This window comes from Mycteria americana, chromosome 3 (assembly GCF_035582795.1).
Source record: "Mycteria americana isolate JAX WOST 10 ecotype Jacksonville Zoo and Gardens chromosome 3, USCA_MyAme_1.0, whole genome shotgun sequence".
In the NCBI taxonomy this organism is placed as follows: Eukaryota; Metazoa; Chordata; class Aves; order Ciconiiformes; family Ciconiidae; genus Mycteria; species Mycteria americana.
This window is the reverse complement of record NC_134367.1, coordinates 69,855,748-69,875,760: the sequence shown is the minus strand read 5'-3', so window position 1 is coordinate 69,875,760 and position 20,013 is coordinate 69,855,748. Positions and strand designations below refer to the sequence as shown.

General features: G+C 40.9%; 1 protein-coding gene across 8 annotated transcripts in view; it reads left to right on the top strand.

Annotated features, from left to right (window-relative positions):
• ARID1B (AT-rich interaction domain 1B) overlaps nt 1-20,013 on the top strand; it is a 336,420-nt gene that overhangs the window by 96,820 nt on the left and 219,587 nt on the right. For 7 of the 8 annotated variants that reach the window (XM_075498937.1, XM_075498939.1, XM_075498938.1 and 4 more), the window contains exon 4: nt 6,413-6,523. In XM_075498937.1, the coding sequence (XP_075355052.1) occupies nt 6,413-6,523 (111 nt within the window). Of the gene's footprint in view, nt 1-6,412; nt 6,524-14,159; nt 14,290-20,013 lie in introns of those variants that run through there. The other variant, XM_075498945.1, reaches the window with a different exon arrangement.

Here is a 20,013-nt window from a genome sequence, read left to right as displayed (position 1 = left end):
TGCAAAGTATTTTTTTTTTCCTTCCCCCTCTGGTGTCTCAAGACTTAGTTGACATTCTGTGATAATTGGGATCCTGAAGGGAGAAAATGGTGTTCCTATTGTAGATTTTTTTTTTTTTTAAATTAGCTTAAAAAAAAGAGATCTAGGAAATAGTAAGTTTTAGAATGAAACTGCAGATATCTTGGAAGGGAAGGTATTAATAACATGGAAGAAGAAGATGAGATGTCTTGCTGACAATGACTGGTCTACACCTGAGGCATCCAGACTGGCAGGTTTTACAAACTTCTCCAGGTACACGGTAGGATTTTTCTGTGAGGAGTTAGGTATGATTTCTGGGTGAATTATCCCCTTTTGGAAAAGGAAAGGACTGTTTTGCTTTGGCACTTTCCTGATGCTCTTGACTCCCTCTAGTACCTGTAATGAAGATGAAGACCGAAATTAACCTGGTAAGGCAATGTATCATCTTTGTTTCTGAGGGTGCAATCCTGCCCTGGCTTGACTGTGGGGAAATGATAACCACCTGAAAGAAGAGCATTCGCTGCTTGCCAGTCCCACTGAAGCAACAGTCAACACACAGCATCAGCATGTTGAGGTAGATGCCAGCCTGTTGCTTGCCATACTTCAGGACAGCTGCTTTCCTTGTCTCCATTCAGGTTTCCATGGTGGTGGTAGGGGGTTGGCCTGAAATGATTTACATATTCTGGTTATGAGCAGGGTTTATTCACTTCATCACGTAAACACAGACTAGCATGTTGAAGGGGATTACCAGACTGCACTGGTAATCCACCTCTGGTGGTTAGCACTCTTCTTTTTTGTTGGCGTAAGAGGTGCTGGGACCTACCAAACAGTTTTTTTTCCCTCAGTCATCTGTTCCCTCTGTGCAGTAAGAGGCTTGCTTGCTGGTTTGTGCACAATGCTCTCCAGCTGCAAGATACCAATTTTCTTTTCTTCAAGGCTTTAGGGTTTTTTGTTTGTTTTGTTTTTTTCTATTTCTTGTTCATAAAATTCAAGACATATATATGCATTTCTTCTTGACCCAGGATCTTCTGCAGGAGTCCATCTACATCCTGCAGGACCTCTGCAGACCATCTGCCCAGGATTCAAGCAAACCTCTCTGCTCTTTTGTCCTTAGTGGATCATTCCACACAGGGCTGCATTCTGTTGGCTGCTTGCAGGAGACTCAGTGTTGCCTGTGCCCCTGGGCATAACATTTTTTCTGAGTGCAGCCTTACCTACAATATTCCGCTAACAGGTTGGCTGTTCTTTGTTGTCAGTTTTGTGCTGCTAGAGAGTGTACAACTTGGGAGGTGACATGTTAAGTATTAAGGTTGGGCTAGAAGTTGACTGTGTAGGAATATGTCACCATTCTGGTAAGTAAATTTTTTTTTTTATTGTAGCTTTTTAATGCAGAAGGTGGAAAGAGGGAAAACGTGTTGGTATGTATTTACCTACACAGAACGAACAGATACTTGGCTAAGTGTTAACAAGGAATGTCCTTCTATAGCCCCTCATGTTTCACTTGCCTTCTTTCTGTTCCATAGTATCCCTTCAGAGATGAGTAAAACAATCTTGTAGGGCTGTATGCTCCTCTTGGCTGCTGCACTGGGTCCTGACTTCCATTCTAAAATGATCTGGGGGGAAAAAAAAATTAACATTTGCTTTCAATTTTGCTGTTGTCACGTTGCTGTAGAATTCACTGCTCTCACACTTGAAGTCTTCTAAGGATCAACCAACTGAATCAAGAACATGAGCTAAAATAGTTTTTAATGAGTTTTTAAAATTGAAGTCTAGTATATTATTTTCCATAAATTATTTTCCTTCTATTTAACCATCATGGTACTTATCTTCCTGGGTGGTCATGTTATCCCTCTGAAATTTGCTGCAGTAGAAGTGAATGAAGCCTGAATAATGTTTCTCACCCAGCCCTTCTTTAAATGTGTTTTCCCCCAAACATTAATGTTTTTACTATGCTTTCTTTTTCCATTAAAAATACTTTAAACTATTTAATAATTAGATCTTCTTTGGTAGAACTTACAACAAATGTGCATTTCATCTACATGGTTTCAAGCATTATCAGCACTATATTCATTCAGGTTTGCAGAGAACATGTAAATGTGGACCAACTTGCTTGTTTAAAACTAGGTCCAGCTAGAGAGTGAAAGCATGACACTAATTAGCATTGCACATCAAAAGGGAAAAGGTTGTCTGACTGTGGCCTGATCCAAAATGTTTGCAGTGCAGTTGACTTGGGCTGCAGTTTGGTGGCTGGTGGAGCTGGGCTCATGGCTGGCTGCCGCCAAAGGAGGGAAGTTTCCTTCTTCTATTCTGCTCACCCAACCCTTCCCGAGGCCAGCTCTGCTCAGTAATCCGTGATATAGCTAGGGGGAAAGGGGTTATTTTTCTGGCAAGTTTTAAGTTGCACCATTTCACAAAGTGGTCTAGTAAAGACCCAGCACAAACTAAAGGTGTGTGTCCAACTGCAAGAATTGGGGGAGGCAGGAACAAGGGGCCTTTGACTTTCTTGCAGGCTGATACACTGGCTCAGCTGGTCGTTCAAAACCTCTGTGTTAGTGAAATCCCATGCCAGAATTAGACACTTCAAAAGTTTGTAAGATGAATACAGTAACAGAGAGTAAGAGGGAAGAAATATCCTGTTTCCTCCCTTACTCCTCAAACTTGAGCCCCATATACCACAATTTGCAGGGCGAGCTAAAAGTGTACACGAGCAGGAGGTAAACAACTAGTCCTGGCTCTGTGGCTGATAAGCAATTGGTTGTTGTTGTCATTACCCAAATATAATAATTGTATATGGACTGGTTTCTGAACAGCTTACCCAATATATAGTTCTTAGGCTGTATATATGTAGGCATAGTCTTTTTTTTTTTGTCTACCTGCTTCATAGTATAAATGTTTTGTGAAAACAGTCTAAACTTCAGCTATTTTGAGTATATGTTTATGACTTGCAGATTATTTGTCCCAGTGCCTTTTCTAAAATCTGATAGGGGAAACCCTGCTTTTAGTTATTTTACAACTTTGTTGACAGTTTGTGCTATAACAGCTATGATATGATTGGGTTTGTGCCAAGTTGGGAAGTTCTGAGTGGAAACTGTTTATAAAAGCCTGGGTTTCTCTTACACACATGCCCTTCTTCTATGGGAGGAAGGATTTTCTGTGATTCATAAAAAAATCATAAGCTTTGCTTTGAAAGCCGATGTCATTGATGGATAAAATATTGGGAGTCAAAAGAAAAAAAAATCAGGGATCCCAGGAGAAGATTGAGCCCCGATGTCAATGGGGGACTTTTCAGCCATGACTGTAGCACAACGTGTGGTAACATGTTCCTCTTCCCTTTATGTTCCCTCTGTTCAGTCCCCAGTAAATCCATTCCTAGATGCTAGAAAGAAAAATGACCTTTCAAAACTGAAAGTGAGAATTGCCAATTCCATGCATTTCTTCAGTGACGGATGATTTACCCTAATACTTCTGTCCTTATTTCTTATTTCTCTCTCAAAATCTGTTGTATCTATTGTAATACGCTGTATGCTAACAAAATTTCCTAATGCAGAACTGAAGAAAGGCAAGGCAGTAGGGATTTTCTCTCCTCTGTTTTCCAGTGAAAATGATACAAAGCACTATTTTGGTTATGAAGCCAACCTCTTAGTGAAATATGCTATTATTTAATCGTCATTATGTTTAGTATATAAATGGACTGTTTTTATTGGACAATGCATATGTATAAACACATAAAATTATGCACACAGCCCCATGCATATTTCATCTGGGAGATTCCCATGCCTGCAACTTACTGAGAGCAGACTGATTCTTCACTTCTCAAGAGCTGCTTTCCAAGTTTAGAGTGATCCAAGTATCTAAATGGCATTATGGAGAATATAAGAAAGAGTATGTGATCTCCCATTTGGAGTGCACAGGTATCTGCATCATAACAAACACAGATGTCTGCAGTATTTTTCGAAACCTCATCTAGAATTGAGCAAAAAGATTGGCTTTTTCCACAGTCAGAAAGGAAAGTGCTATGAAAATGGTGTATTTAAAAAAGCAAAGGGTGTCATACGAGTTTTTTTAATGTGCTCTTCAGTGTGTGGAAAGACATTTCATAGATAGTCTTCAAATACCCAGGTAAAAGTAAATTTCATTCAACATGCAGTATTTCTCATGAGAAAGCATGCTGTCTCTTCCCACTCCCCCTCCAGTCCCCCTGGAAATTTCAGTAGGAAGCGAGGTTAAAGTCTTGCAAACACATGGGAAAAACCGTGCTTGGTACTTTGTAAGGAATTAATGGCTCTTGATTTTTCAAAATATATAACAAGTTTTGCTTCCCAACAAAATCCTGTAGTGTCTGTTTGGAAAAAGGAACGATTGTGTTTCTAAAATGTCTTCTCCAAAACTGAATATTCCATTTATCCTTTTTCACCACTCTTGGTATTTCTGGGTGGTTTTTTTGTTGTTGTTTTGACAAGTGGTTCTTATTTGGTGTATTTTTTTAAGAATTAGGAAGAAGAGAGGCGAACGCTGAACTGGAAGTTGAGATCTGGGGTTGCTGGGTCTATGACAGATGCCTACGCAGTGACAACCCCTAGCGTGCATGTGCGTGAGTGTGTGTGTGCGTGCGCATTTTTAAATAAAAAGGAAAGCAGAGGTTTGCTCATTTGTTTGCCTATTGTGAAGCTGTCCTGCACCTTTCTACTCCTTTGTACTGGGGTGAAGGCTGCTGAATGGAGGCCTTGTGCCATTTGTTGATTTTAAACCTCACTGTTAATCCACAGGAACCTGCTGGTGTGCGCAGCAGGAGAGCTGTGTGACAAGTGGAAATCTGGGCGGGGGGGAGCGCGGGGGGTCACAGGGGATAATAATCATTCAGCCATCAGCCTTTGTCACCCTTAAGCCTAATTGTTACCCTCTGCTGGTAACCACATTGAAGTGCTGGCCTTTTAAGTGTTTCTTGATTTTACTTGGCACAGGCTTAGGGGTAGGATCGTTTATTGCTGGGTTTACATCGTATCAGGTTTGCTGGGGTTTGTTTTATTAGCCCCATTGAATTTTCTGTGTCCCTTAAAATAATTCAGGAGAGTCCAAAGCCATGGAAGGGGCTGAATGGCAACAGTGCGGTTGTTAACAAATTTCCCTCTGTCAGGAGCAGGGCTAAAAACAGAGACGGAAAGCTTTCCTGCTCTGCAAGCCAGCTGCCTCCCGGAGTCTGTGCATGGGCACTAACTCTGTTGATACGGACACTCGGCTGTCAGAACAGCCCTTTCTAAGCAGCAGCAAGGTGATGTTCAGGCTGGGGTGGGGTGGGCCAGAGGACAGCTTCCCCTGCCCCTTCGCGCCGGGAGCGTGCGTGCTTTCAGGTACGTGTCAAAACTGAAGGTGTGAGGGTGGCTGAAGCAAACTGAACTGGTAGTAAACTCGGGAGGGGGAGAGGAGAATGAAACCATTTAAAAACAACAAAGAAAAGCCTTTAAGGTGCGATATCTTTTCTAGCAGTTGGGAACTGGTTCTCCAACTTTCCCTGCCAGTTGCACATGGTGAAGTCGACATTGCACTTTCTGTTGTTTTCCTTAAAGAAGTTAGTGTAGAAACTGCTATAGTAGCTTTTAGCTGAAGCCTGAATCTAAGGCTTTGCAGTGGGCAAGTATCTGTACGTGTGAAGTAAGCCTGGATTGTGGGATGGGGGATGGCAGTGGGGAGGTTGTTTCCTTGCTCCCCCGCCCCTGTGTGGTGGGTGGTGTTGTGTTAGGCCATTACCTAAGACTGCTTGGGCTTACATACGGAGGAAAATCCCCAGCCTGCTGGTACAATCTTTGGAGCTACTCTTGATTAAATACACTTTCCTTCTAACCCATTGGATGCAACGTGCCTCCAGCAGATGCAGTGACTGCGTTGTGCGCTATGACCTGACAGCCAGTGTTTGAAAGTTGTGCCAGTAGTAGTGATGGTAAATCCAGGGTTGTTACAGCAGTCTGATTACACAGGTTGATTACAATCTTACTTTCGAGTCAGTCTTCCACCTGGCTCAGTACTTCCTCAGAAGGCTTGAGAATACACCTCAGGGTAGGTCAATGTTTTGACCACTTCATGCTTGCTACTCTTTTACAGTAAAAGGGGGTCCTTTATTTAGCAGGCTTGTTTTTGTAGTGTTTCCCCATGTTCCAGTAGTACGATTCCCTGCTGCTTATCAGCATGTTGCTCTGCTCCTTGGATTTCTTTATGAAAAGCACGGGTCACAGCAGTACCTATGTGGGCTTGATACCTCCATCAAGAAGGTATAACTAGTAAAAAGTTCTGATCAAAAAAACCATCAGCACTCAGCTGTTGTATTTTCACCCTTCTGTGATGCGGATTTAATTGTAATTACTGGGCCAGGTTAATAATTCTGTTACAACTGTTGTTGCAGGACATGTCTCAGGAAGGCTATGGAACCAGATCTCAACCCCCGATGGCCCCAGGAAAGCCTAACCATGAAGACTTGACTCTAATCCAGCAAGAAAGACCATCAAGCTTACCAGTAAGAAACACTAATGTTTGTTTCAGTATTTTAAAATGAAAGTACTTTATGTAGGATTTCATTGCATCTAGGATTAGCGGATGAGAAATATTGAAAGAAGAAGTATTAAACAAGGTTGATCACAAACTGTTTTTAAAAATATGGTGAGAACAGACAGCTTGTATATGAGTGGACTTAGCTTAGGCTTGTTGTGGTTCAAAATACCGCTATTTATGCACATCCATGTTTTATGCTTGTGCACATGTGTATTTGTGTAGAGGAAATGAATTGATTTTTTTTTTTAGCTTTAGGAATTCCATACTTGCACAAAACAATCTGGTGAGGAAGAGGCTTTTTTCTGTGCCCTTTTCGAAGGATTTTGGTAGATTCTGGTTTAGAATACTGCTGCCAGGAGTTATTTGCTCCAAACACCGAGCATCAGTAATGAGTTTGACATGTTAATTCTGCTGCTGTCTGTTACTACAGAAGTGTAGAAGTGGGAATGATAGTGATACTTGGGCTAGGTTGATCTTTAGGTTAGGAGATCATTTTGGACTAACATTTCTTAGTTTTCTGAGCTCTATGTGTTCTGCTGTGGGAGAAGCTGCACCAATTAATATACTTTGCAAAGACACTGCAGCTACTTGCATTTTTGAAGGTCTTATTTCTCTGTAATGGATGAAGTATTCCTTAGCTATGTCTCTGTGTGTCCCTCTTGGTTTGGGGATTTTCTTGTTTGTTGGTAGTAAAACAGCATGAGTTTAAACCAACTGGAATATGTTATAAACGATGAAAACTGTTTATAAACTATGTGACCCCTGGCTTGGAGTAATGCATCATAAACATATAGGGTATTTCCTGCAGTTCACTGGGTATATATTTATTTCCAGTTAGCAGAGGGATCCCTCTGAAGAGTTTACCCTATCGAGACACCAAATGTATGTGTGAAATCTGGTAGTTCATTGTATATTCTACCTCTGGCTCATGGCACTATTGTCAACCCCTAAAAACAGGGCAATAAACATCTTCATAGCATTTTAAAGTTACATCTTTGTCACCTAGGAGAGTATACATGCCACAAATTGTTTACATGACATTTGAGACATGCATGTCTCAGGAGAAGCTATGGAAACTGGTGTGAGAAGAGATAACCATTTGCTTTGAACTAGTATCAATTTGACAGTTTTTCAGGAAACCTTTTAAAAAGACTAATTTCTCTGAACAGGTCTCAAAAATGAATGCTGGCGATTACCTTGAAAATAGTAGCTACTATGGACATTAAACTGTTTTGGCAACAACTACCTACTTTAAAAAGCAGTGATATTAAAAGGGACTTTTTACCTCCCAGTTTTTCATGAACAGTGTTTATTAGGGTAGAGAGAGGTAAAGTTATTTATCAACTAATGTTCTACTAATTTGCCTGTGGTTTTTCTTAAACAATTGTCCTACTTTTAATCCATGCTCTGTCCTGCCTCCATTATCATGATATCTAAGCAGAGTATTGGGTATTATCTGTGTCCCTGAGTGTTTGGTGTATTTAGTAGCTCATTATTATTCTAGGTATGAGTAAGCTGGTAGTATTAACAGTGAATGTTAACCATTTTGGCCACATAGATTAAACTCTAAGTTGGTCTCAAATGCTGTTAATGAGAAACTTCATTACTGAAAGCTTTGGTACGTAACCCAAGAGCACTTCATATACTCAAAAACCCTGCTGTTTGGATATGGAGGGGAATGGGAGTTGGTATCATTTTCTGTTTTGTTTTGGTTTCGGCCTGGGGTTTTTTGTGTGGGTTTTTTGTTTGGTTTTTCAAAATTAGAAACAACTGCAACCCCTTGTATGTGCCGACAATGCTTTTTTTAGTAGTGTGACCAAACTCCCCATCATCTTACTTCCAAGGAAAATGTCTTAGAAATTAGGAACAATCCATACATTCAAAGTATGGTGAGCATGATAAATGCTTTAATATAACTCTATTTGGGGTATGGGGTGGCGTGACCATATAAACATATTTTTGGGGTGGGTTTTTTTTGTTTTTGTTTGTTTGTTTGTTTTCCCTGGAGCAAGAGTTCTGTATTCAGTTTTGGACTGCTTATGAAAACCCGTGATCACTATCCCTTGTTTAGCATTCCTAGTTATAGTGTCATTTTGGGATGCTAAATATGGCTTCTTAAGCTTGTTTTCAAGATAATGCTGTTCTTGAGGGTAGTCAGTCATCTTTGTACAGTGAAGCTTGAAATGATAGCAGTGATGTTACGCTTTTAATAAAATTTGGTTATGTTTTGTTTCATGGTATTCTGATATTTACACAATTTGCCCGTTATCTTTTTATTTCTTAAGGGCATTGTGTAAAATCACAGCAGCTACATAGCAAGCTTATACAAGTGTCTAAAAACAACAAAAGAGATGTAATACTAAATGGTGAATGGTGTTCTCTGATGTGGCTTTGAAAAAAGAGTTTCCCTTTGATGGATTTGAAGAGGAGCTGGCCACTTTCTGCAGCACTGAATGCTGGCTTGTGTCATCCTTTGGGGGAGTTTTTTCAGCAGGTTTGTGTCACAGTAAGCGCAGCTAAACAGCTCAATAATTGTTCCATTTCCTTCACACATTGTATGTAAAAGTCCTGGCATGAATGTTCCCATAAAGTTCAAAGCGGACAAATTTGTAATGTGGGTTGGTAACAAATGGCTACAAACAAAATATGGCTTTATTAGCTACTTCTAATGGCTTGTCAGATTCTATACAATGCTTGCTTTCCTTCTCCTAACTGCTCTGATATCTGGAGGGTTTGACCTGTGGGTCTCTGACCATGTGGAGTCACTGAGCCCAAATGAAAAGTTGCACAGAGTAGTGCTCCAAGCACTTTTGTTGGGGTCACAATTAGAAGGAAATCTCAAGCTTTTGAGAAAACATGGGAGTTGGGTACTCTGTGAAGGAAGGGAAGTCATAAACAGAAACTGTTCCCTATTAGAGTGGAGGAATAAAAGGGGAGAAGCCTGAATGAAATTGTCTGGAGAACAGCTACTACAGAATATATTCATTGAGACTTAAGGGATAATAGCAAAATACACATTTCTGCTATTGTGAGAAAGCTAGAGCAGACTTACAGGAAGAAGCTTCCAAATGATATATCTGCAAATTTGCTGTTGCAGTAAAGGAGCTTGTGTCAGCAGTAGGCTGTGTGTGTCTGTGAAGAGTAATCCTTTATTTTGTCTTTAATGAGTAATTTTGTAAATGTTCACGTTGGATTGTGTTGATAGAATGAAGAGCAGAAAACATAAATGAATTTCATTTTTTTTATTGGCATGAGTATGAAAGGCATTTCAGATAGGCATTGGTGTTTTTGCTATTACTTTGTTTTGTTTTTATAAGGTCCTTTTTTGCCCAGTGTCAGGTGTGATTGTTTGAGGTGTGAAGTCATATGGCCTACCCAAGGTTGCCATGCTTTCGAAACACGGGTTTCTGCTAACTTTTCCTTGTTGCAACCTACAGTAAAGTTCTGTGGCTGCTTGAGCAGTTGTAAGCCAGGGTGGCTGCAGTCCTGCTGTATGCCCCACAGCATGCTGGCTGTGCTGTCCCGTCTCCTCCACTGTCGCTCCTGGGACTGGCCAGTGGATTTGCCTTGGGGAACTGAACCAGCTGAGGAATAATCACTCTTTATTTCTGGGTTAGTTTTTGCCTGAATCACTGTGTAATTGCGTGGGCATCAGTGGTACCTCAGAAGAGGAGATGTGGGAATCAGTAGCTGTGATGGGAAAGGGGACAGTGGGGACTGCAGTAGCTTTGATTTTAGCCACATCCTAGAAGAGTGATCTTGCTGGAAGGGTTTAAGACTGTCATGCTGTCAGCTGAGACATGGTGGCACAGCAGATCCCAGTGTCATAGTCAGGCCCTGCAGCAGTCAGAGCCCCAAACAGACAGAAGACAGTTCACTTCTTTTTGTAAGGTAAGTTTTCTGCCAGTTTACATCCTTGAGCTTTTTAATGCAGTCAGTGAGTGCAAGCCCAGAGGTGTGAGCATGCATGGCTGGAGGCTGCAAGGAAGGTGGGCTTGTGGTGGCCCTCAGCTGCATTGGTGTAAACCGTAGGGAAATCATGGCCTTAGTCTTATAACTTAGCTCGGGTTCATCTTATGTTTACTGGAGGTCATGCAGTGTTGAAGGGGGAAAGTTGTATCTGGAGTTGAGGGAATTGGTGCTTTATTAGGTCACTCAGAATTCTGAGTTCATGGATTAATTCTATGACATCAGTTATTCACTGGGTCTTTTCATGGCAGCAGAGCAATTTCTATGCAAAAAAAAATAGTAGCCAGCAATGGAGGTAGAATGCCGCTTTTATCTTGTGCAATACTGCGACCCAAGAAGTCTGTGGTTCTACATTGTCTATAGTTGTATGAGCTTTGGTATCAGGTAGGTTTCAAATAATACATACTGGTTTTTTGACAGATAAACTTTTTAAGATGCCAGTTGCCTTGTTTCATTATGCTTGGTACCGTGGAAAACAGTACATCAGCAACCCCTTCCTGATTTTATTAACTGCTTCACAGTTCTGTTTTACCTCATTTTGATAAGCCTGGATGTTTTGAGTGCTGGACAGTCATTCCTGTGGTTGACACACCCTTTTCATTGTAGAAAGAGGGTACTAAGTTAGATTTCAGAGAACCTCTGTTGAGAACTAGTAGTGAACTAAATGCAGGACTAGGTATACTTGGCTCACGGAACAACATCATTTCAGATGCATCTTGATGGGTGCAGGCTATGAGGAAAATACATGGGATGGTTTGGGAATCCACATTGCCTGTCTCACTTCTAGAATATGAAGTAGCTTGGAAAGTCATCTTGAGCAACAGTGCTCCCTGAACAAATGCATTTAATGGCTGAAGTCTTAATAGACCAGGAAAACAGTTTCCAGCATTATTTGAGAAACTGTGGTTGAGGGTTAGTAGGAGATACCTCTTCTTTTCTCAGAGGTTAAACTGGGACGAGGGACTCCAGTGACATTTATACAGAGCTTAGTCCAGTAAGCCCTAATCATGATTAGGGTTGTGGGCACTACCATAATGTAAATATTAATTACCACTGCAGCCCCTCTGGTAAGGACAAATCAGTGCTAAAGGAGAGGTAGTACAGTAACCCTCTTTTTGTAATCCTTCTTGGATTCTTTGCAGGTAAGCAAATTAGAAAGCTTGATCTAAATTTAAGTGATGGTTTAAAAATCCAGAATATTGCTTCTGATCTGAGAACGAAGGAGGAAAAAAAAAATCTGTAAATGGATTCTTGGTAATTCTTGGGAGGCAAATGCAGTTGCCAGTTGATAGATGCATGTGTAGTACGTTATAGCAATTCTGTCCTGTAGTTATTCACTTCTATTCATGTCTCCATCTGAAAATAACTGTTTGGGAGTATGTTAAACAGTGAACAAGAAGGAAATGTGAGTATGTAATACTTGTGAATTAAATTTTCCATTGTTTTTACATCAAGTAGGATAAGACTGGTGTGCCTCTTTCCCAGTTTCCTTTCTTTTTTCTGTAATGTTGTAAAATAACTGAATGATCTTGTTTTCCTTTGTTTGGGTCAAGAAATTTTAGCTGAAAATTGTTACTCTGTGAAAGGAGATTATTGACTCAACAAGCCTTCAATTTTCAGTGAATAACACTCCCACCCTCTAGCTTCAGGAACATGTGGTGCATGCATTCTATTTTAAAGTACAGACTGTAATTTAAAACTGAGGCAGTTTGATGCCCCACTGAACTTTGTTTAAGCCTGGAATAAAAGGAAAAAAGCTTCAAGTTGCAAAGAAGTGACTAAGCTTTCTCAAAGGCTTTTCTTAGCCATTATGCACAGAGTTGGAAAAAGTTGCTATTTTTTCCAAGTCATTTTAATTCTAGATCAAGTGCAGTTGCTAGTTTGGTTTTTTTTCTTCTCGCCATTCCATGTAATAAACCTGTAGCTAGAATAAGTTTCATACAGTGCATACGTATAGAGATACTATGTATGTGTATTTCAGTGTGTTTGAGGTGCAAAAAATGCTCTGTTGTTGGTGCTGGTGCACATAACAGATTCTGTACATGGCCTCCTGTTTGTGTCCTGGTGTCGGTCAGAATAGTGGGTCAAATCCAGTGCGAGCCACTGCAGTGCCACTGAAATTGGTGATGTTATCGGGGGGGATGAACTTACACTTTGTGTGTCATTGAAAATCGTAGCCCACTCAGTGTTCATGCATGTTTTACATTTGACTTCAGTGGAGCCAGGATTTCATGTAGGTGATCAAACTGATTCATTGTCCGAGAGTCAACTTGTACATTCAGTAGTACATTCAAGTCCTGCTTTTGGGGAAGAGTACGATTAGAGTAGAGCAGAGCAGGGCATATGTTGTCCATGTAGAGTTAAACTGGAACCTTGAAACCGAAATTGTTGATTCTTGAATTAAGTATTCTTGCTATTAAAATTAAAATTTGTAATGTGAAGAGAAGGTCCTGTTGTTACTCATTTGTGTTTTGTGCTTTACAGGATTACTTGGTTTTGCTTCATAGATTGATCATATTTATTTAAAAAACAGTGTTAGGTTATTATTGAAGTATAAAAACTGATTTCATTAAGTACTGTAAAAAAGATATTTGACAATTACATCACCTTTTCCGTTTTCAAAATACTTTACCTTTACAATGTTTACAATATCCCTGTAATAACAAAATTACTAATTTAGGATCTAAGAAAATTTACAAAAGCAAAAAGAAGTATTTAGTCTGACCTCTACGTGAAACTTATGTGGGAAACCTGCTAAGGGATTATGGATCCCAGTAGTGGTTAGGGTTGCAAAAAGTTGTATTTAAATAGGCCAACGTTGTCCTAAGTGGAATATTAAAGTATTAGTAGCTTTTTTCCTGAAATGTTTTTTGAAGCCACGAGGAGTTGCGTCAACGTACTTTATACCTCCAAATACCAGGACAGTATTGGTGTTGATTCAAGAATTCAGGAAACCAGATTTAATTTGGGTGGTTGAAGCATTGCTCCCCCCCCAGGTTGTTCCCTCCCCCAGAGGCTGCTGCCCCCATAACCGAGGCAACTGAACTGCGCTTGTGGTAGCCCCTGAACTGCCAAAGATTGCATCTTGGAATTGAGAGGCAAGCTGAAAACCCCCGAGGTTACTTTACTATGCAAGGCTGTAAACTGTAGTAGTGCGGGTGCCTCTGCATGCGTGGCTCAGATGTACCTGCTGCAGGGGCAGTAACTGCGCTAGCTGTCCTTTTAATCTGCCTAAATTTCCAAGTCAATGCCTTTAGGTTCTGCATTTGGGAATCTAACTCTAAAATGGGAGGGTTTTTTGGATTTGGGGATTATTTTTATTTGTTGAGCATTTTACACAATGTGTGTATGTATATATAGTGTGTATAAAAGCATGCATGTCTTATCTGCTTAGTTATTTGTAAATTTTGAGTTAATAGCATACTATAAATTCCAGAGCTTAATATATTCACTGGTGCATGTCTTTGTTCGTGCCTGTGTGAACGTTGGGATTACGACGCAGAAAGTAAGACAAAAGAGTATTACTCACTTGAATACCATTTCAGGAAGTACCTGAGACACTGTAAATGTTTTTTCTTTCTTTTATTTTTACCACAAGTATTCCTGTAAGATAGGAATTTTCTTTTTTCCAGAATGACTCCTTTACTTGTGCTCACCAACCATTGTAAGTGTGACCTCAGCTTCATAACCTTGACTAAACACAGGAACTCATTCTGACCAGCAACATCTGAAGTCCAGTAGTAGATGCCTTTTCTTTTTCTTCTACCATCCATTCCTGTTTGCTGGGAATGTGTTGGCTTCTGCTGCTATTGCTGCAACTTTCATGTAAAAAAAACCAAAACCCGTTAGCAGTCTTTGATGTCAAGCTCAATTCTGAGTGCTCCTGGTAGGCTTGCTGTTTCTGTGTAAGCAGATGTTTGTGTAGTCATGGTCGATAGTGTTAAGGTTAGGCCAGGTTTCACAGTGCTTTGTGTGTTTACGGTGTATCCATAGTTGCTGGGGATTTTAGGTACCATCATAGTGCAAATGGGAAATGTTTGTAATATTTGTTTTGTAGTACTACATTGGAATCCCAATAAAGTCAGTCCTGTAGTGTGAGAGACTATGCACATGTTTTGCTTTATTTTTTTTGAAGTTTGAAACAGGTTTTTCAGTTTCTCTCAAATGTGTTTTCTTGAAACCTAATGTCTTGTAATGCTTAAGCCTCTGAAACCTTCCTTCCTTTGCTGGAGCCATATATCTTAGATTCAGTATGAAGTCTTCCCTTGAAGACAGCAATTCATGGTGGCTTTTTATAGAATCTGTGCTATATTGTGCTGTATGTGAGAAGTGTTTCTGAAGTGTGTTACATGTAAATAGGCTTCCATTCTCAATTTACCTTTAAAAAGAAAGTATACACACACACACACACACACACACAAAATGAGGGGGATTTCTGCATTTATCTTTGGAAGTCACTACACTTAAACTCACTGCATCAGTTTTCCTTAACGTCATGCAGATTATTCTGTGCCGTTTCCCACATAATTCCAAACGCAGTTCTGTTCCCACAGGACTTTTATAAAGAGGGTCCTGTTTGAATTGGCAATGTAATTTCGGGGGGTGAAGCATCATAGTGTGTTGAAATCAAGATAGAAGAGCTGATATCAGCAAAAGGCTACTTTCAGTTCCCAGTGTTTAGGCTTTTGATCTTTTTCCTTCCATGCAAACAATTGCAGATGACCCTTTTAATCATCTCAACCTGTGAAATGAGACTTACTGTGTTAAATTAGAATTAGGACCTGAATTTTGAGGCGCATTTGAATAATTGCATTAGTATAGGAAAATATGCCATTCTGGATCATTTATTTCACATCATTGTTAAGTGGCCTGAATTTATAACTGAATGTGTGGTGTTGGTGGTGTCCGTCTGTCCATGTCCATGTCCCGTGTCGTCCGTCCGTCCCGTGTCTGTCCGTTCCCCCCCCAAGGTGTAAATTCACGTAATAGTTTATCTTCCACCATACTATTGAAGTTGTTATTTTGGGAAGTAATACAGAGATAAGCGTACATGAGAGTTTGTATTTATATGTTTGCATGTAGTAATACATTATGCATCAGTTAGCTTTAGCAAGGTTTGCTGAATACACAGTAGTGGACCTAGTTAAGAGAATAAAGCTTGTTTCATGCCATAGCATAAGGTGTACACTCACATGTACATTTCTAGTATCATAGATGATGAATTTTCCCAATGCATTTTGTACAAAAGGTAATGAGAGAGATCCAAAACATTATTATTTTTTGTTTTTTAAACTGCAAACTATACAATGGCCAGTGCTTATTTTTGAAAAGTATGGAAATAACGAACTGGAAGTGATCTGAGATTTTTAGACTCACTTGTTAAAATAACTTAGCAAGATTATGTAGGTAGATAAAATGGCATATGGATTAAGTACAGACATTGGCCCTAGTGAACTAATTCATTATTGCACGGGATAAACTTAATGCAAACTGTTATATTTTGATTTTAGACTTCTATAGTGAACTGAAAGCCTTACCAGTTTTTTGTATGGGACTGCAGTGGAGATGGAAGAAAAACTCCAGATTATCACTCTCCCTTATTTAATTTACAGACCATGTCAAGATTTTAATAATAGGGCTTAATGAAAGTTTCATAGAAACCTAATTTTTTCCATCCTGTTTGTTGTATCATCAGACGCCTACATGAAAGTAGGAAAAAAGTAAAGTTTTTCAGTGCAATTTTCTTCAGGATTTATTGAAACAAGGCTGTAAAATTTTAGAATCTTTGTTTGTTTTTTTTAATAAGTAGCATCTCATAGTTGTGGCTTCATTTGGATTCTCTCATAGTCCATTTTCTGTCTGTCTTCATTCCTTTCCTTTGTTTTGCTTGTGCCTTTAAAGAAGACTTAGGAAGACTGTATATACACAGCACTGGTGCTTTTAAATGACTGCTGAGTCTTCCTGCATGGCTCGTTAGACATTTTGCCCTGTTGGAAATCACAGTAACAGCCTTTTTGTTCCGATTCTGAGGTATGATGAAGTACAGGAATTTTTTTGGCTCTGGAAGTCTTTGGCTGCTTCTGGCCACAGGGTTATTCCGGTGCTCAGACCGCAGCTCGGTGTGAGAGGGGCCATTTGGGCTACCTACAGAGTTGTCTTTCTCCTCTGCAAAGAAACAGAGGTCAGATATCAGATCCTATGAAACGCTGAGAAATGCACCCATGCACATACTCACATATACTTACGAACATTTTAGCTCTTTAATTTTTGCTGGTTAGAACCAGTGATTTCTAGTGCCTGCTTTTTAATGCCTATATTCACAGTAGTTCAGGTCAGATTGAAGTCAATCTTGTAAATCCTCTACCTTATTTTTGCCAGAAAAACAAACTTTCCCCTCCTGTATTATAATTTTGATCACTTGACCTGCATTTCCATGGAGATGTGATCAGAGGGCTATAGTCAGCTAGCCACGCGGGCTAAGAACTGTCTTTTGTCACTTACAGTGTGCAATGAAACTACAGATTTGAAGAGTAATTAAAGGACCTATAGACTGACATGTTTTTTTCCCCACCACCCACATCCATTAAAAATGTAACTTGGAAACAAAACGTGATCAGCTATGCAAAGGGTTTTTTTAAAAAAGTTTATTTAAAAGAAAAAACAACCTTCTTCTTTAGTCTTTAACTTTTAAAATTATTACTTTTCCAGCAATCTAAGACATTCTGTATACCCTTCTATGTATATTTGAATTTCCCACAGACTCTTGATTCCTGTGTGCTTAGTTTAGGTGACATGGATTCAGTTTTGTCAAAAGCTGAATTTTGTAGCCCACAGAACTCATACATTCATGATTAAACAAGTGCAGATCAGGCAGCTGACGTTCCTCCAAGTTCAGTCTGGGGTTATTGGTTCAGGGGCACGCACAGGATGCAGCTCATGCTTGTGAGCAGTATGTACCTCCCAGCCTTATCGGGGTGAGTGACAAAACCTACCAGCAAGTGCTGGCCCGTGTTGCGCCTTGGACCGGGAGAACGTGGTTCAGGAACACGGTGTGGTGGCGTGTGCTGCTGCTCACCCAGCAGCACCCGCCGCCTAGCCAGCTAAAGGGCTGGCAGTTCTTAGACTGAAGTGTGTGCATGGGTGGTGTGTTCGTGTTTGCTGGCTAACTAGTATGCTTTGTACTGCTGTATTTCGGGACTTAGGTCTCTGAACAGTTCTGGGCTCTCTCAGGTGGGAAGGTGCCTTTCTGGTAAGGATACGAAAGCTCGTGGTACTTCATGACCTGCTGAGAGGGAAGCAAAGTGTCTCAATTTCTGCAGAACAGGGTTAGTTTTCCTTTAGACTAGGTAATAAACAAGTTACGGATGTAATGCCATTTAGATTATATATATCTCTCTGTATACTTTAACATTAAAAAAAAAAAAAATACTTCAAGATGTTGGGTTGTTCAAGGATCTGTCTTTTCTGCAGCTCCTCTGTCTCCTCTCTAAGGGGTTCGCAGGGTAACCCAACTTCAGTAAACCGAAAGGGAGTATATTCCTTTTGTATTGGTTTTGGCACACAGCTGTGATGCTGTGGGAAACATGGCACCTAGGAGAAGAACCGCACTCCCTCCCGAAGACTCGGTGAAGTGGATTTAAAAAACAAAATGCATCTGAGCTTGAACTCATGGCTTCCTGGGCAGCATACTGTACTACTGCTAGATTACAAGGCCCGCTCTATAGATTGATTTCTAAGTGGTTATTTTTGTCACGCTTAATAAAAGCATATTGATGAGACAACGGTGTATAAGCTAAGTTAACATCTGTTTTTTCTGCACTACTATTACTCTTTATTGCCAGTATCCACATAGTGGCAAAACTCGAAAGTGAGCTTGCTCCTTCCCTGTGAGGGTTTTCTCCACTGAGCCAATCTTGTACGTATCCTTGGTCTTTTCATGTAGGACGAAAAAGTGAAAACGACTTTGTTGTTGTTGGAATGACACTATAAAATTACAAGCGTGTTGATTTAGCAAGCCCAGGTTCTCCCTGCTCCGGGCCAGGCGAAGGGCCTCGGCCTCCTCCGCCACCCACTCCCCGCTCGGAGCGGCGCCTGACCAAGGCAGCGGTAGGAGCTCTACGGGGTGGTTTAGCGAGGCCCCGGAGCGATCATCCTGCTCCGCACCCCGCGGACCGGACGGAGGGGAAGGGCGGTGGGCGCCGTTCCCGCTGTTGCCGGGCTCGAAGCGAAGGCGGGCGGGCAGGCCCCCGCGCTCTGCGCCTTCCCTCAGCTCGGGGGCGGGGGGGGCTCCCCCGGGGCCGGGCGGGCGGCGGTTCAGGCCGCCTCGAAACCGTCCTGGGCATTTTTATAATTGATCATCAGCTGACGCCGCCCGGGCAGAAAGCTCTCACCGCTCCCTCTGGCTGCTGGAAGTCTGAAATTACATCTTTGTCTTTGAAGTCGGGCGCACTGTTAGCGTCGCCATGGCGACGGGGCGGGTAATGGCCTCCGCCGAGCGGAGGCTGGTATTTAGCGCTGAGCGCGGCCCTGCACAAGGCCTCGCTCTCCAGAGCGGTTACTGAACTGTCCCCTGTTAGAAAATGTTTAAAAATTGCGTTTTTACATGGCCATACCAGATTAATAGTCATGGCTTATTTCGTTTTAACTGCAAGGATAAAAGCATTATTCCATTAAATGGGTAGCTTTTTTTCCCCCCTCCTTTGGTTTATGCATTATTAACACAAGCTTTCCTGTTTTGCTTGTAACATTTTATAGGCTCTTTCAAACATGTAGTCAGATTTGCTCTGTTGCTCTTTCATTTTTCAGGACTTAACCCTTTCTCTCCTTGATCGTGCCTTCAAAAACTTGGAGGGAAGCCTTGAGCAGTTCTGGCTGCTCCCATTTAACACGTTTAAATCAGAAGAAGGCTGTCTCTTTCTCCCCCCCACCCCCCCCCCCACCCCCCCCCCCTTTTTTTTTTTTAAGAATTCTGCTTTTTTGAAGGCTTTGTTCTTGTCATTTAATTGAAGCAGATGCTGAAGTCAGCACACATGAGCCTTGATAGGGTTGTGAAGGGTTCAAATTGAGGAAGTATTTTGGTCTTGCGTTTTAACTTGTGTGCCCATCTTCTCTTTTGCCCTTAGTGTTGTCACCCCGCTCTCTGTATGTGTAGTGTTTTGTTGACAACCTTTAAAAAGAGATGCACCTCATGGTTGAAGGACCAGGGACCAAAAAATCCAGGACGGTCCTGGAGACACAATATTTACCCCCACCGCCTTCCTTTTTATCACGGAGTCAGTGAAATACATCTAGACAAGTAGAATTATTGTTATAAACACAAGCTGCAGGCTTTGTTTCACTTTTCCAGTGCTCTAAAATATAGCTTTCATTTTAGTCTCTAGTAGAAGGCATATATCTGAGTGCAGTCAAGTGCTGTGGATACAGCAATTCAGTCGTCCCTGCCGACGCAAATGGTGTCTCTGTTTAAAAACTTGGAGGCTAACAAGC